At 37.3% G+C, this 15773-nt stretch overlaps 1 protein-coding gene across 1 annotated transcript in view; it reads left to right on the forward strand.

The window, feature by feature from the left end:
* Positions 1-1152: 1152 nt before the first annotated feature.
* Positions 1153-15773, forward strand: part of Ubqln1 (ubiquilin 1) — a 44836-nt gene continuing 30215 nt past the window's right edge. Inside the window, exon 1 of the mRNA XM_027955610.3 lies at positions 1153-1598. Within this exon, the coding sequence (XP_027811411.1) occupies positions 1419-1598 (180 nt within the window). The 5' untranslated portion in view covers positions 1153-1418. The remainder of the gene's footprint in view (positions 1599-15773) is intronic.

Here is a 15773-nt window from a genome sequence, read left to right on the forward strand (position 1 = left end):
ATAGAGTGCTTGCACGCTTGCCTGCTTGCCTGCCTGCCTGCCTCGCATGCCCGAGGTCCTGGGTTCAATCCCCAGAACCACAAAATACGCTAACAAAACACTCAGAAATGGTTAATATGTATGCATGTGTGTACATACACGCATACACACACACACACACACACACTTATTTTTTTCCCCCAAATGATGGCATCCTTTCAAATGTACGACTCAGAAGTAACTTCCTATATACACTGAAGATAATTTTTGAACAACCATCTTTGATATCACCTAAAATCTGAAATGATGCAGTAACTTAATTTGATAGAATACAAAAGGAACACTTCAGCTGTACTAAACTGTTCCAGTTGGGTGAGCACTCTTTGGGCACCCCGCTTCTTGGATACAGTGATCTGAGATTTGGGGATGTTCACACATGACTGTCAGCTGAGACTGTCAATAGGAGTTGCCTTGATCTTCTGACCAAACCGGTTTGACCTGAGAACTGAACGCTAGGGCCATGAAGCAATGATTGGTTCATAGGCGTTCACTCCATTTTCCTTTATAATTAGTCCTTTCTCCTTCACTGACTTATCCTCCAGGTTCCACGCACAGAGCAGTTAGAACAAAACATTTTAAAGCCTCCAACTAGGCAAATACCAACCATATTAACAACAAAAATTCCTCGCTGCTATTTCATCATCAGACTCTCCTCGGTGCTGTACGCCCGGCAAGCAGGCAAGACTAGCACGCGGGAAGGGCGACTGAGCAGAGCCTAGTCGTGGTATGAGGTGAGGAGGTGGGGAGAGGAGACAACCTGGACCATGAGCGCGCAGGCGCATCCGCGCTCGCAGCGCCCAGTGGTCCAAGTTCCTTTCTAGTAATTTCGCTGGCCGTGATGTCATCCCGGTGCGCCGCACAGTGCCTCTTAGAAGACGCATTTTGTTTTTTGGTGACAGGAGTGAAAAAGAAAAAATGAACTGATCTGTCCTGCCCCAGTTTGCTTTTAGTTCTCCAAGCTGGCCGCGCCTACACTTTGCACACTGGGACGAGGGAGGAAAGGGGACGCAACTGGAGCTCGAAGCGGCGCCAGGCGAGGATGACTCGGCGACGCGGCCATCTGCGTTACCCGGCGTGCCCCGCGCGGCGCCGGCGGAGGGACGTGGGGGGAGGGGCGGGGGGAGGAAGCGGCTGCGGCTGCGGATGTCGCTGCGAACCAGCGGCGTCTGAACACTGCGCTGCTACCGAGCGCCGAATCCGGGCCTGCACCTGGAGCCCACACCGAGCTCCGCGGCCCCTTGGCGGCCCTGCGCCGTTGCCACCTAGGCGGCGTGCCCTGCGTTCTCCGCTGCCCGGGCCAGTCGGCTCTGGCGTCTCCTGGCTCCCCCTTGCTCTCCCGCTCCCTCCTGCTCGCCTGAGTCACCGACGCCGCCGCCGCCATGGCCGAGAGTGGTGAAAGCGGCGGTCCTCCGGGCTCCCAGGACAGCGCTGCCGCGGCTGAGGGTGCCGGCGCCCCCGCGGCCGCTGCCTCTACGGAGCCCAAGATCATGAAAGTCACCGTAAAGACCCCGAAAGAGAAGGAGGAGTTCGCTGTGCCCGAGAACAGCTCGGTCCAGCAGGTGAGGCCGCCTGGGGCTCGGGCCGGGGTGGGGGTGGCGGCAAGATCTCCGCCCGCGATCGGAGGAGACGGTTTTGGAAGGGCCTGGGAGAGGGTCGTCCGCGGATGTGCCCTCGGCCATTCTGGATCTCATCTCACATTAGAAATTGCTCAAGTTCGCGGGTTTGCTCCTTTGGACTCCGCAGAGGTTTGTGGCGGGGCTGTGCGGCCTGCTTGTGGGACGCGCCGCCGTCGCCGCCGCTTGGCTCTGGGTCTTCCTCCTCTGGCGTCCACCGACCCCCCAACCTCCTCCCCCAGCTCCCCGCCCTCAGCCACCTCCTCTCCAGCTCCTCACAAAGGAAAGGGACCCACCGCCTGGCTTCGGGCGGGGTGGAGGCTGGGCGGGGGTGAGGGTCCACTTTACCCTAGCTGCGGTTTTGTTTCATCAATAAAAAAGGGGCGGGGGTCTGCTCATTGTTTTACCTGTTGGCGGGTTAAGGCAGGTTTTAGGGTGAGGTGCACGTGTACGTTTATTCTGCGTTTTGAATGCTGAAATCTTTCTCATCTTCCCACCTTTTGTGAGAAAGCCATGACGTTTTCCAGCCGCATCTTAAAAAAAAGTACTAGGCTTAAGGAGAAAAAGTGAACGACTTTTCATTCATGATGACTTGCTATTTCATTTTTAGTATATCTGTCATCACTTAGATGGCAGTCATTGGGTAGGTTTTTTGATCTTAGAGGGACGATAGCGACGTTATTTGGATACTGGGGGTGCAACCCAGTAAAAGAAAACAAAACTGGAGTTCATGGGGAATCTTACCAAATAATTTTCTGCTTGAACTTTGTTCAGGAATACAAATTTTGAAGTTAATTAAAAATCTTGGTGGAATTCAACACGTTGTTTCTAGTTTATTGTTTCCTGGAGTATTTTTAATAATTATTGAATAGATCCCTGACAGTATCAAATAATGTGAATAGTTAATTTGGGGAAGCAGTTAACAATTATTGAAATGCACTTTTAAGTTTTCTCCAGGGTTTATCTAACTCTAAAGGTGTGTTTTGTGAAGCAGGAGGGTGTGTAGCATCAATTGAGAGAAACTTTTGTCATCAACTGAGTCATCATTCTTTGTTTCCTAACTCTCTCACAAAAATTTTCCTTAATATTTTTATATTTTTCAATATACAGAAAAGTTGAAAGATTATACAGCTAATATCAGTGTGTCTCTCACTGTCAATTAACATTTCCTGTTTGTTTTATAACATAATTTATTAAATTCCATTTTATGTTTTTGAATACATTTAGAAATAAGTTGCAAATTATCAGCAGCAACCTTAACAGGCACTCCAACATTGTGTGTGTTATTCATTTCAACTTATACAGTTTTTTTTTTTTTTTTAAAGGTAAATTTGACATGCAATGGGATGCATGTGGTTGCCATTACATAAGTTTTTCACAAATGTTTACAGCTGGGTCACTCAAGTCCTCAACAAAATGTAGAATTAATAATTGACTAGAAAGGTTTTTTCTCTTGCCTTTTTCCAATCAGTTCAGTCAAACTTTCCCTTTCATCAGTCACATTTTTTATTTCATTTTCACCAGAGATTTGATTTGCCAGTTCTAGAACTTCACATAAGCAGTATTTACGCATAGTATGTACTCTTTGAGTAAGGCTTTTTTTCACTCAGCATATTTTTAAGATTCATTCTTGTGTATATTAGTACTTTTATCTCTATAGTCTTCCACTATATGAACGTATCATGATTTATCTACTGTTTAGGGCCACCTGTTTCCAGTTATTTCTGTTTAGTTACTATTAACAATCTTGTATGAGTTCTTTTGGTTAAATGTGTAGAAGTGGAATGACTAGGTGATAGGGCAGGCCTGTTTAGTTTTATAAGAAATGACTTTTTTTTTTTTTTTTTTTAAAGGCTTTTGTACTATTTTACAATCCTATCAGTGATATGTAGGTATTACTGTTGGTTCAGATCCCAGCTAACATTTGATATAATCAGTCTTTTGATTTAGCTATTTTAGTGGGTGTTAAATATTAAATTTTGAAGCATTTGAGTCTTTCTAGAGTTTCCATTTTAGGCCTCCACCATCCTGATTGCTTTTGGAATTTTACTGCAAAATATTAGAAATAGTCAATATTTTGTAAATAAAAAATTTATTTAGGTGAATATCTGTGAGGACATTTTTTGCTTTTTGTGATGGTGAAATTAAAATCCTAAATTCTGTGGAACTTAATTATAAATTCTACAGGTATAACAAGTGAATTTTCAGTAAAATTAAAGCCTTTTTGAAGTAACTTTTTCTGATGTCAGTTAATAGTTTTAATCATTTGTTTCTGTTGAAGCAGAAAACATAAAAATTGAAGCTTACCACTGTACCAAGAACCTGAAGAAAAATTAAACTGTGGGCTTTGTTAAGGGAAGCACATACAGGAAAAGTGCAAGAAATAAGAAAATTAGTTTTCAGTTGATCTATCTGTACAGTTCTACTTGGAGCACAAGAAAAGATCTACCATTTTGTAATTTAAATTTTTCTTAAAAATGTTGAGTAGATTTACCATGCTTGTTATAGATTAAAGTTTGTCATTGAGGGAGCTGAGGGTGTAGCACAGTGGTAGTGTGCTAGCCTAACAATGTGTGTGGCTCTTCCTGGGGTTAATCTTCAGCACTGGAGAAAAAAGTTGTCATTGAAAAAGATGTCTGACATTGATTCCTTTAAAAATACAATGATGGAGCAGGTGCTTAGCATGCTGAAGGTCTTGGGTTCAGTCCCCAGCAACAAACAAACAAAGAAATTGGCAAATATTTGATCTTGAAAATTCTTATCTGGGAGGGCAAGAGGATAAGTAAAAGATCACCAAATGATAATATTGAAAACCTATACTTTATTTCAGGAAAATCCTATTTTCTATCATTGAAGATCTCTTTCAGTAAATATTTCTATATAATGTAGACTCTTAACACACAGTATATACACACACACACACACACATATATATATATACACACCCACATACATACGTATGTATGTATATGTGTATATATATGTTATATATATACACAAATGTTCTAATAATTGATCGAATGAAATCACATTAAACCTGGGTAGAAGCTGTGGTTTTAGCTAAGTGGTAGAGCGCTTGCCTAGTATGTGTGAGGCACTGGGGTTTATCCTCAGCAATGCATAAAAATAAATAAATAAAGGTATTGTGGTCATCTACAACTAAAAAAAAAAATTAATAAAAAAATTCTTGTGTTAAAAAACACCTGGGCAATTTGTCAAATAAGATGTAGTTGGCAGTTTATATTTGTATTTTTCCCTAGATTTCTTTTTTAAAATTTTTATTTTTTTTATTCTTTCTAGTTACACATGACAGTAGAACTATTCTGATATATTTATACAAGCATGGGATATATCTAATTCTAATTAGGATCTCAATCTTTGGATGTACACTGTGGTATATTTATATATGTACATAGGAGGGTTATATCAGATTCATTCTACTGTCTGCTCTTTCTTCCCCTTTGTCTACTCTATTGAACTTCTATCCCTTCCCCACTTATTGTAGGTTAACGTCCACATATTAGTGAAAGCATTCAACCTTTGATTTTTTTGGTATTGGCTTATTTCACTTAGCACGATAGTCATCAGATCCATCCACTTCCGGGCAAATGGCCTCAAGTCATTCTTTGTGACTGAGTGTATTCCATTATGTATATATACCACAATTTCTTCATCCATTAGATGGGTAAAATAAAATGTCAAAATATTAAAATTATTGATATTAATTTGACCTCTTTTTCCTTTTTTTTGTGGTATTGAGAATTGAACACAGAACATTCCACATTCTAGGCAAGCACTCTTATCAGTGTATCTTCAGTCCCTCTCCTTACTTTTTCAATATGGATGCTTAAAAGTTTAAAATTCTTGTTTGGCTTATGTTTTATTTTGACTGGACAGTGTCTTACCCAGAAGGTTGTTTTATCTAAAGAAAGTTGGTTCCTGAGATAAGTTTTCTCTTTTGGGGATGCGTAGGGATTGAACTCAGGGCATTGCACATACCAGGCGGGTGCTCTACCACTGAGCTACAATCCTCAACCCTTTAAATTTTTTTAAAATTTTGAGATAGGGCCTTGTTAAGCATCTTCCTGCCTTAGCCTCCTGAGTAGCTGGGATTGAACATGTGCTACCATGCTCTGAGAGATCAGTGTTTTCTTATTTGCTTTTTTCTAATGAGTTGCTAAAAAACTCTTTTTTGGAGATCACTTACTGCCCCCCTCCCCCAACAGTATAATTGAAGGATTCACATACCATTCAGTTCACCCTTTTAAAGTCAATATTTGACTTTTTTATTATTTTTTAGGACATTGACAGGATTGTACAACAATCATCACCATAGTCAATTTGAGAACATTTTATTATGTCCAAAAGAAACCTTGAACTCTTTAGCAACTCTAGTTCCACAACCCTTTTCCTCCCAGCCCTAGGGGACTGCTGATATATTTTTTGTCTATACATTTGTCTGTTTTGAACATTCGTTATAAACTGAATCATGCAGCCTTTTGTGATTGGTTTCTTTGTTTCTTTAACACAAACTTTCAAGATTCATCCACATTGTAAATTCTGTCAGTGTTTCCTTTTTATTGCCCAGTGGGTTTCAGTGTATGAATTCTTACCATATTTTATTTTTTCATCACTTGATGGACATTTTTTCCCTACTTTTTGGCTATTATAAATATTGCTTCTATGAATTCATATATAAATTTTTGTGTGGGCATGTGTTTCCATTTTTCTTGTGTATATACTAGGAGTGGAATTGCTGCTCTCTGTTTAACTTTTTCTTATTTAATATTTTTTTTAGATGTAGATGGACACAATATCTTTTTTATTTTTTTTAATGTGGTGCTGAGGATTGAACTCGGTGCCTCATACGTGTAAGGCAGGTGCTCTACCACTGAGCTACAGCCTCAGCCCTAGCCCATCTCTGTTTAACTTTTTGAGGAATTGCCAGACTGTTTTTCCCAAGTGGCTGTGTCATTTTACATTCCCACCAGCAATGCAAGAGGATTCCAATTACTACATGCTTGGTAATACTTGTTATTGTCTGTCTTTCTGATTATAGCCATCCTAGTGGCTGTGGGGTGACATCTCATTGTAATTACTTTGCCTTTTATTATTACTTGAGCAGTAGTTATTGTGGTCTGGGAGTCCTTAATACTCTTAGGAAAACTGTGAAGCTAAAACTATTTTCCTAATAGTGCTAAGATGTTACTTGTGTTTTTCAGTCTAATTCTCACAAAAATGAGCAGTGATCTGGTTGTTCTGGTGCACACCTGTAATCTCAGTAGCTCAGGAAGCTGAGGCAGAAATGTTGAAAGATTGAGACCAGCTCTGGCAACTTAGTGAAAGAAAGAGCTGAGGTATAATAGCTCAATGGTAGAGTGCTCTTGGGTTCAATCCCCAGTACTGCCAAAACAGAAACAACAATTAGCAATGTGCTTTGCCTAAAGCTTTAAGATATCGGATATTGCAACAGATAGGAAAACTTAGCTGTTATCTTTTATGAGACTAAAGTGATTTGCAAAAATTTAAGACGGTGCTACTCTCTTTTGCCGGGTTTCTGTTCTCGCGACTAAAAGGCTCAGGGGTCACTCTAGTTAAACTGGGCTAACTGGGCTGCACGAAATAACCACACAAGAGACACAAATACCTTTTTCTTTGGGGTTGCTGTGACGGCTCCTCTGACCTTAAGGGTCCGCAGAAAGAGAGAGAGAGCGAGAGCATGCGCTGACCCCTTTTATTGAGGAGAAGCTATTCAAATGAGGCAAGGGGTCAGGTTTCAGGGGGCTGAGTCTATCTTTATGATGTCCACTGTCAGCAGGTTGACTGACACCTGGGTAGGCCACACCCAAGGGCACAGTAAGAGGAGGGGACACACACAAGGCACTTCCATGGAAGATTCTATCCTAAACAGGGCAAGGGGTTATAATACAAAGGAACAGGTGAGCATAGCTTCACCCATGGGGCTGTAGCAAGACACACCCATTTCTGTGACTGAGCGCCTCAGCACCCAGCTGGGGAGTGTAACTCAATCACCCGTAAGGTTGGCCTCCCACACTCTTTAATAGGAAAATAAGCTACTTTTCAGAAGTTTATTTATATTAATATGTGATAGGCTTATTATTTTTAAAGTACTATGTCAGAGGATTTTTCACTTTTAGAAGATTTCTAGTATAGTCAGTATCAGTAGATACAAAAAACATAGGGCTCTGAATTTTTTAAATGGTGTGCTAAGAACAAAAATTGCTATATTTAATAAGTTGAAGACTGACTCCACTAAGCTGCCATTGTCTTGCTTAGAAACTATAGTAACCTACTGTCAGTTTCCCAATTTTTCTGTAACTCTCCCTCATTCATTCCCAAGTAATCTCTGAAAATTGTTCATTAGATCATGTGACATTCTGCATAAAACTAGTGAGTTTCCATTGATTATAGAATGTATCAAGTGGTGATGAGGCCCTGTGGGATGGTTCTTGCCTCTTTTCCATTCTTTACTGATCCCTTCTTCTTCCTCATCTGGTTCACCATACTGACTTCATGGTTTTTTGACCTGTTACTGTGGTTTTTCCCTGCTTCAGGACTTGGGTACAATTTGTTTTTGCTGTATGGCATGCCTCTGACTCTGCCACATCCCACTTATCCTTTAAATATCAGCACAGAGGTCAGTTTCTTAAGGAAGTATCCCTGATTGCCAGATTACATTAGGATCCCTTGTTATATTTTCTCACAGTACCTCGTTCTTTGTCATAATTTATCACAATTCAAAAACATATATTTATGTGATTAATGCTTCTTCTCTACTAGAAGGGGACTATGATTGTTAACATTGTGTTTCCAGAGCCTAGAACATAGTATGAACTTAGCAAATATTTATGAATGAATCTAGAACATTAGGCTCAGTATGTTTTTAATAATAACTGTGAGTTATTGAAACTTTACTGAGTGTATGCAGCATGTACATAATCTCATGGCTTTAATTCTCTGTAAGTTTCATCTTAAACTGCTGTCCTTTAGCTCAGAACCCTCCAAGCACAATTCTTGACTGCCTCAGGATGTTCTTTCTTGTTCCTCTTTGTCTGGAGCTTTATTCTAGAACAGCCTTTCTTGGCTTTAGAGATCCTGATCTAAATCATAGATACAGAAAATGATTTGAGTAATATTCATTTTCCTTAAAGATGGAATTATAACTAATAAAATTTTAGATATATAGGGGATATAAAAATGTAATTCTTCTCATAGCAGTATGCTGGTAAATGTTTACCAACCAGTTCTTCAGAGAAAGCAACATTGATTTGTAGTGTTTGCCAATTTTTAGGATGTAAATATTCTCATCCTGGTAGATTTAAAGCTACTGGTATTAACCTGGCTCACAAAATTTCCCCAAATTAAGGAGCATTTGCTTCCATGGTTGCCTTAGGGTAGAGGTCAGCAAACTGTGGTGGACCATGTCTTTCATGCTATTTGCCTACGTATTAAGTATGATTCCTTTCAGAATAGATCATGTGGCCCAGAGAGTGGAAAAATATTTACTCTCTAGCTCCACATAGGAAAATTTACTGGCCATGGCATTATAATTTACTATTCTAGATCTCACACTGTTCATCAAAACTCTTCTCACTGGAAATTTTTACTGTGACTTATGTATAATCCAGCCCATAGAAAAGCAGTGCATACATATGTAATTTTTTTAGTTGCCACTTAGTAGAATTGCAAGTATTTTTCATTGTGGCAAAATACACAAAATATAATTTATCATCTTTTTTTTTTTTGCCATATACAGATTCCATTCTTTTTATTTATTCCTGGTGGTTATGTTCTAAATAGTATACCAACACACAGGAAGTTTATACATACTTTTGTATATATACCCATATATACCTGATCTCTCATGTATATAATCTTAAATACTAAAGTACAAATCATTGGAAAATTCTTTTTATTTATACATTGACAGCCTATATTTTGACATTATACAAATGTGGAGTACATCTTATTCTAATTAGATCCCGGTCTTGTAGTTGTACATGGTGTGGAGATTTGCTGGTATATTTATATATGTACATAGAAAAGTTAGGTCAGATTCATTCCATTGTCTTTCTTATTCCTACCCCTCCTTCCCTTCCCCTTTGTCTAATCCAGTGAACTTCTATTCCTCCCACTCCCTTGTTGTGTGTTAGTATCCACACATCAGAACTTTTGACCTTTGGTTTTTTGGAATTGGCTTACTTCAGATAATAGTCTCCATATCTATCCATTTACCAGCAAATGTCATAAAGCCATTCTTTTTCATGGCTGAGTAATATTCCATCATGCATATATATATGTGTGTGTATATATATATATATAATATATATATATATTATATATATATATATCACATTTTCATTATCCATTCGTCTGTTGATTGAACTCGGACACTTAACCACTAAGCCACATCCCCAGCCCTATTTTGTATTTTATTTAAAGGCAAGGTCTCAACTGAGTTGCTTAGTGCCTTGACATTGCTGAGACTGGCTTTGAACTCAGATTCTTCCTGCCTCAGCCTCCCAAGCTCCTGGGATTATAGGCGTGTGCCACCATGCCTGGTTTATGCTGATGTTAAGTCCTCTGGTATATATCAAGGGGTGGCATTACTGGGTCAAATGGTGGTTCCATTCCAAGTTTACCATCTTAATCATTTTCAAGTGTACAGTTCAGTGGCATTAAGAAATCTATATTATTTTGCAACTGTAACCACTATCTCGCCACTGAACTCTTCTCATCTTTCAGAATTAAAACTCTGTACTCACTAAACAATAACTTCTCATTCTTCATTCCTTGTCAACCCCTGAAAACCACCATTCTACTTTCTGCTCCCTTCTTACCTTTTCCCTTTTATTCATTTTAGCCTTTTTTGGTGTTTTCTCTCAAATGTCACTCTTTTCTTCCCATTCTGGGCTATTGTGAATGTTGCTTAGCAAGGCATAATGTATTCTTTTAAAATTTTAATTTCACAATAACTTAGGTTAGAGTATTATTAATTAACCCATTTTAAAAGTAAAGATACAAGTTGATTATTTCTTACTGGAATGCTTGGGACTAGAAGTGTTACAGATTTTGCATTTTTTAAAAAAAATTGGAATATGTTTATAGTTTTTACCAGTTGAACATGCTTGATCTGAAAATCCAATATCCATTTTGACAGACTGCTTGGTTTACTGGCTAAGTAGCTGCTATACAGAGGTCTAGACTTGGGTATAATGGTTTTGTTAATTTTTTTTTTTTAACCTTTAAAGCTCTCTTCAACTTTGTCAAAGGTTGTAGCTTACATGTTTAAAAATTTGGAGTGCAAAGAAAAAATAAATACACTATACATGCTATTATTATAATATTAGAATAAATTCAAGTGGGGCTGGGGTTGTGGCTCAGTGGTAGAGCACTTGCCTAATACATGTACTGTGTTCGATCCTGGGCACCACATAAAAAATAAATAAATAAATAAATAAAGCTATATTTAAAAATTCAAGTGATGTAGAAAAGTGTGTAATTAAAAGGCCCATTCAGAAAAAAGAGATAACCATTAAAAAAAGAGAGAGAGAGATAACTTTTTTTTTTTTTTTTAAAGCAATTCTGTCTGGAATGGTGTTTTTTTTTTTTTTATATTCACACATAATTTTTATTTATTCCTGTTAAGCAAGTGGGAACAGGACCCACACTCTCTTTAACTTTTTATTTGTGTTACCTTGCAATTAACTTAGTACTTGTTTACATGTTTTATTTGCATATTGATATTTTGAGAAAGGGAAAAAGAGCTTTGCCATGTTTATTACTTATTTTAAGTAGATTGTAAGATGGTTGGCATTTTGGAGGAAGCATGAACCTTGGAATTTGAGAAATTTGACTTTGAGTTTAACTCCTCTGAACTTCATTGGCTGTGGTTTTAATGTGGTGTAATTCTTGATTCACTAAATGATTTCAAGAGATAATATGCATAAAGTACCTGGCTCAGAGTTTATATACTTTATCTCTACTGGTCTTTCCCTCAGTACCCTTTTGCTCATCAGTAATTGATGTACACTATGCAATAGAAGGAAGCTTTAGAGTATTTCATCATGTGAGTAGTGAGACATTTAGTTTTGTTATTCTCTGTCAGATTTGGATTAGAGACTTAAAACATTTTATAGATTGCACTGTAATATTCGTGGCTATGTTGAGTTTTATAAGATGGTATCTTATATATCTATGTATTTAGTATAGTTTCTCATACTTGACATTTTGTATAAGGTTTTATGCAGTGTTTTTAATAAGGCTGCTAACTTTAAGGTAAACATCAAATATTTGGAGAGTGAAAACTGACATAACTATTGTTTATGGAAAGTTTATTGAACTTGGAGGTTTTTCCAAGTAATACTAGCAATATTGAGTAAGGAACTGGTTAAAAATAGAGACTCCTCAAGGACCTATCAGTTAAAATACTGAATTAGCAAATGTTTGAATATGAGATGTATATTATTCATACTATTTGGAAAATTCTTGTTAAATGCTATTACTCTGTGATTCTGTAGGAAATGAAATTAATGTGTATGTTTTATCTTCAAAGTTTAAATAAATTTTACTTTTTGGTACTTGGGATTAAACCTAGGGCTTAACTACTGAGCCATATCCTCAGCCTTTTTTATTTTTTATTCTGAGACAGGGTCTTGCTAGGTTGCTTAGGTTCTTGTCAAGTTGCTGGCGTTAGCATTGAACTTGAAATCCTCTTACTTCACCAGGATTATAGGGCCATCCTGCCCAGCTAGTTTACTTTTTTTGATAGATTGCAAGATATTTCTCTCTCTCTCTCTCTCTTTTCCTGAGGATACTAATAGGGAGGAACACAGATAAACTGTTTGACAAATTTGGATTGTGGGGTATTTGTAAAGGATAACAGTCTTTTAGCTAACTTAAAGTCACATTAACACCTTCCCCTGTCCTTTTTTGGTCCTGGGGATTGAACCCAGGGTCTGGTACATGGTAAGCATGATGTCTACTGCTGAACAGTACCCCTAGCCCCAACCCGGTTTTTAAAGTGATTATAATTCAGAGTTTATTCTCACATAATTAGGTCAGTAATATTTGTCTGCCAGAATATGAGTACTCTGCTCAGGTAGGTTACATACATCTCTTGATTTTGCCATTAGCCCTGCAGGAAAAAATACTATCTCTATTTTCCTGATGAGGAAACCAAGGCTCAGAAACAGATAACATCTCCCTCATTACACAGCTAGAAGGTGGCAAAACCAGGATTTGGGAATTTAAGTCTGTATGTCTCAAAAACATTTTCCTGATATGCTAACACTTTGAGTGTTCTGTCTTTCACATGAACTAAGTTTGTGTCATATTTTCTTCCCCAAAATGATCAAGAACAGAGAGTAAAAAAAAGTGGGCCTTGAACAGCTGCAAGCTGGCATCATAATCTTAATGCAATTTGTTTCATGGTAGCACCTCATATTCTTTCAGCATTGTATATTGTATGGTTTCCTTGATTATTTGTTTGTTTCTTCCCCAAGTTAAAAATAGCAAATATGGAGAGGAGGTATGCTGTTAAAGATGAGCTGATAGTCTGGCACAAAAAGCAGATATAGGACATTGAGAGTTTGAACAGTTATTGTATTACAGAACAGCAGTTCTGTAATTCATCATTATCAAAAAGTTATATTCCTCAGGGTGGAAAGCAATTTTGGTGCTCATATGGGTAAACATCAGTTAACTAGAGAATCCACCGATGTGAAAACTCTTGACTTTTGGATGATGTTGGGAAAATGAGGAGCTATTGAACATTGTTTTTGGCCATGCTGGGTTGGTTTTCAAATCATTAAATTGCCTATTAAGGTGCATTAGGATTTTGATTCTTGTGGCTGTTTTGAGGAAAATTCTAGTAGTTTTCTGTTGGTTATTATAAGTTGTCATTGCAAGCCCAGAGTAGGACATGCATATTTGTAGGAAATATGGATCTTTAGAGGCCCATTCTATCATGTATCTTTCATCTTGAGTTAATGATGGTCATTGTAGTCTTTAACTTAAATAGCTAGTCAGTTTAATGGAAATGATAAAAATTCTTTATGGTTTTAGTTATTCTTTAAATAGGTGAAAATATTTTGCATAGGTTGTTGAAATAAGTTTTTTTATTTCAGTAGGAGGAGTGTCTAAAGCAGCTTTGAGATTTTCTAAAATTAATGTCAATACTAGTTAGCTTCCAGTTTTTATTTTGTTATTGTCTGATAAGCATGTAGTACATAAAACAACAGGAAGTTAGATTCAAATGCTAGAGAGAAAATTTCTAGAAATTTTGAAGCCAGTGTAAACTGGCTATTTCCATCTACTTTTCCCTTTTTAGGGAGCAGAATAGAAATATAAGAATCTTTTTAAGTATGTGCTGAATTTTTGACCTTTCTGCAAACACCATTTAGATAATAAAACATTTTTTACTCAGTCATATTTGGATTAAAATTTTTAAAATACATTTTATTTGGGAAAGTGTCTGGTATTGCATAATATTAAGGTTTCAGATGGAATAGTGGCAGAATTTATAAAATTCTTAATCTCTTGGTTTTTGCTTGTTCCAAATTTTGGATAATGTTCTAAGAACACATCAAAATTGCATTAGTCTTCTATTTTGGGAGTGGTTATAATACCTAAATTAGTTGACATTGATTGTTGGAAAATTTTTTTATAAGAACTGAAGTATAGAAGTATAGAACAGTATAAGAACAGTAGTCAGATTATATAGTTGCCCTTTGTATAGTACTATAAGTATAGCTGTATCCTGTCACCATTTTTAACATTTTCTGACTTTCAACAGTGCCATTAGTCCATATTTCAAGCCTAAGGTGTTTCTAAGATCCAAGAGTCCTATGAGTTTGGAGGATCCTCCTAGTATTCAGTGACCTTAATTGTCAGCAGCTCTAATTTTGTGAAAGGGTGATTTCTCAGTTCTAGTCTTTTAGGACTTTGATTTCTTGAGTTTTTTTTTTTTTTTTTTTAAGAAGATAATGTGTGCATTATGTCAGAAAACAGATTTGCTGCATAATAAAATGATTTTTGAACTATGTCAAAGGGTTCAACTGAACTATTCACTGATGTTCCACAATTTTCTGTGGTTGCTGCTGTTTTGGATATCCGGTCTCATCTGTGCTGTGGTACTCATGAATGGTCATCTCTTGATTCTTGGGTGATTTTCTTTTATTCATGTCTTATCCAGTGTGGTCTGCTGCCTAAAACTAGGACCTCTTCATTCCAGTTCCTTTCAGATGACTTGCCAAAGACAAGGCATGTTTTAATTTCTTCCTTATCACTTGAAATTGCTCAGGTCAAGTGAGTACTTGTATTTTGACTTCCTGCTTCAGAGTCAACGTTTAAAACTTTTTATTACAGTGTAGCACAGAAGAATGCATACATCATAAATGCATAGCTCCATGTATTAGCACAGAGGTCAAGAATGTAGAATATTATCAACTCCCAAAACGTCACCTTGTGATCCCTTATATAAAATCGCCTCCTAAAGGTAACCACTCTTCTCACTTTTGACACTATGAATTTTGCTCCCTCCTCCCGCTTTATGAGATCACACAATTGGTTTTCATTTGTTGATTAGCCTCTTTTATTCTGCATTTGGGTATCCATGATGACATATGGCTATAGTTTATTTGTTGTCATTTTTCTATTAAATGAGTATACTATAATTTATTCTGCAATTGAGGGATAGTTGAGTTGTTTTCAGTTTTTGGCTAATATAAGTAATCCTGGTTTGAACTTTGTGGGTTTTGGTGTACCTGAGGACATGTAATGTTGAGTCACAATGTAAGCATATCTTCAGCTTCTATTATATGATATTTTCTAAAATATACTAATTCAACCTGCAGAGTCCAGTTGCTTCACATACTCTGCAACACTGTCATATTCTTAATTTGAACCACTTAGTGGATGGGTTGCTGGTTTTAATTTTAAGTTTACCTGACTATTAAAGAGAAAGAACGTCTTTTCCTGTATTTTATATTTTCCCTTTTTTGATAATGTTTCTTTTGCAGTCTCTGATTTTTTTCAGTTGGATCACTTTTTGGTGATTTAAAGACGTTCTTTATAAAATGTGGATTTCAGCTGTTGCTT

This window comes from Marmota flaviventris, chromosome 13 (assembly GCF_047511675.1).
Source record: "Marmota flaviventris isolate mMarFla1 chromosome 13, mMarFla1.hap1, whole genome shotgun sequence".
NCBI lineage: Eukaryota > Metazoa > Chordata > Mammalia > Rodentia > Sciuridae > Marmota > Marmota flaviventris.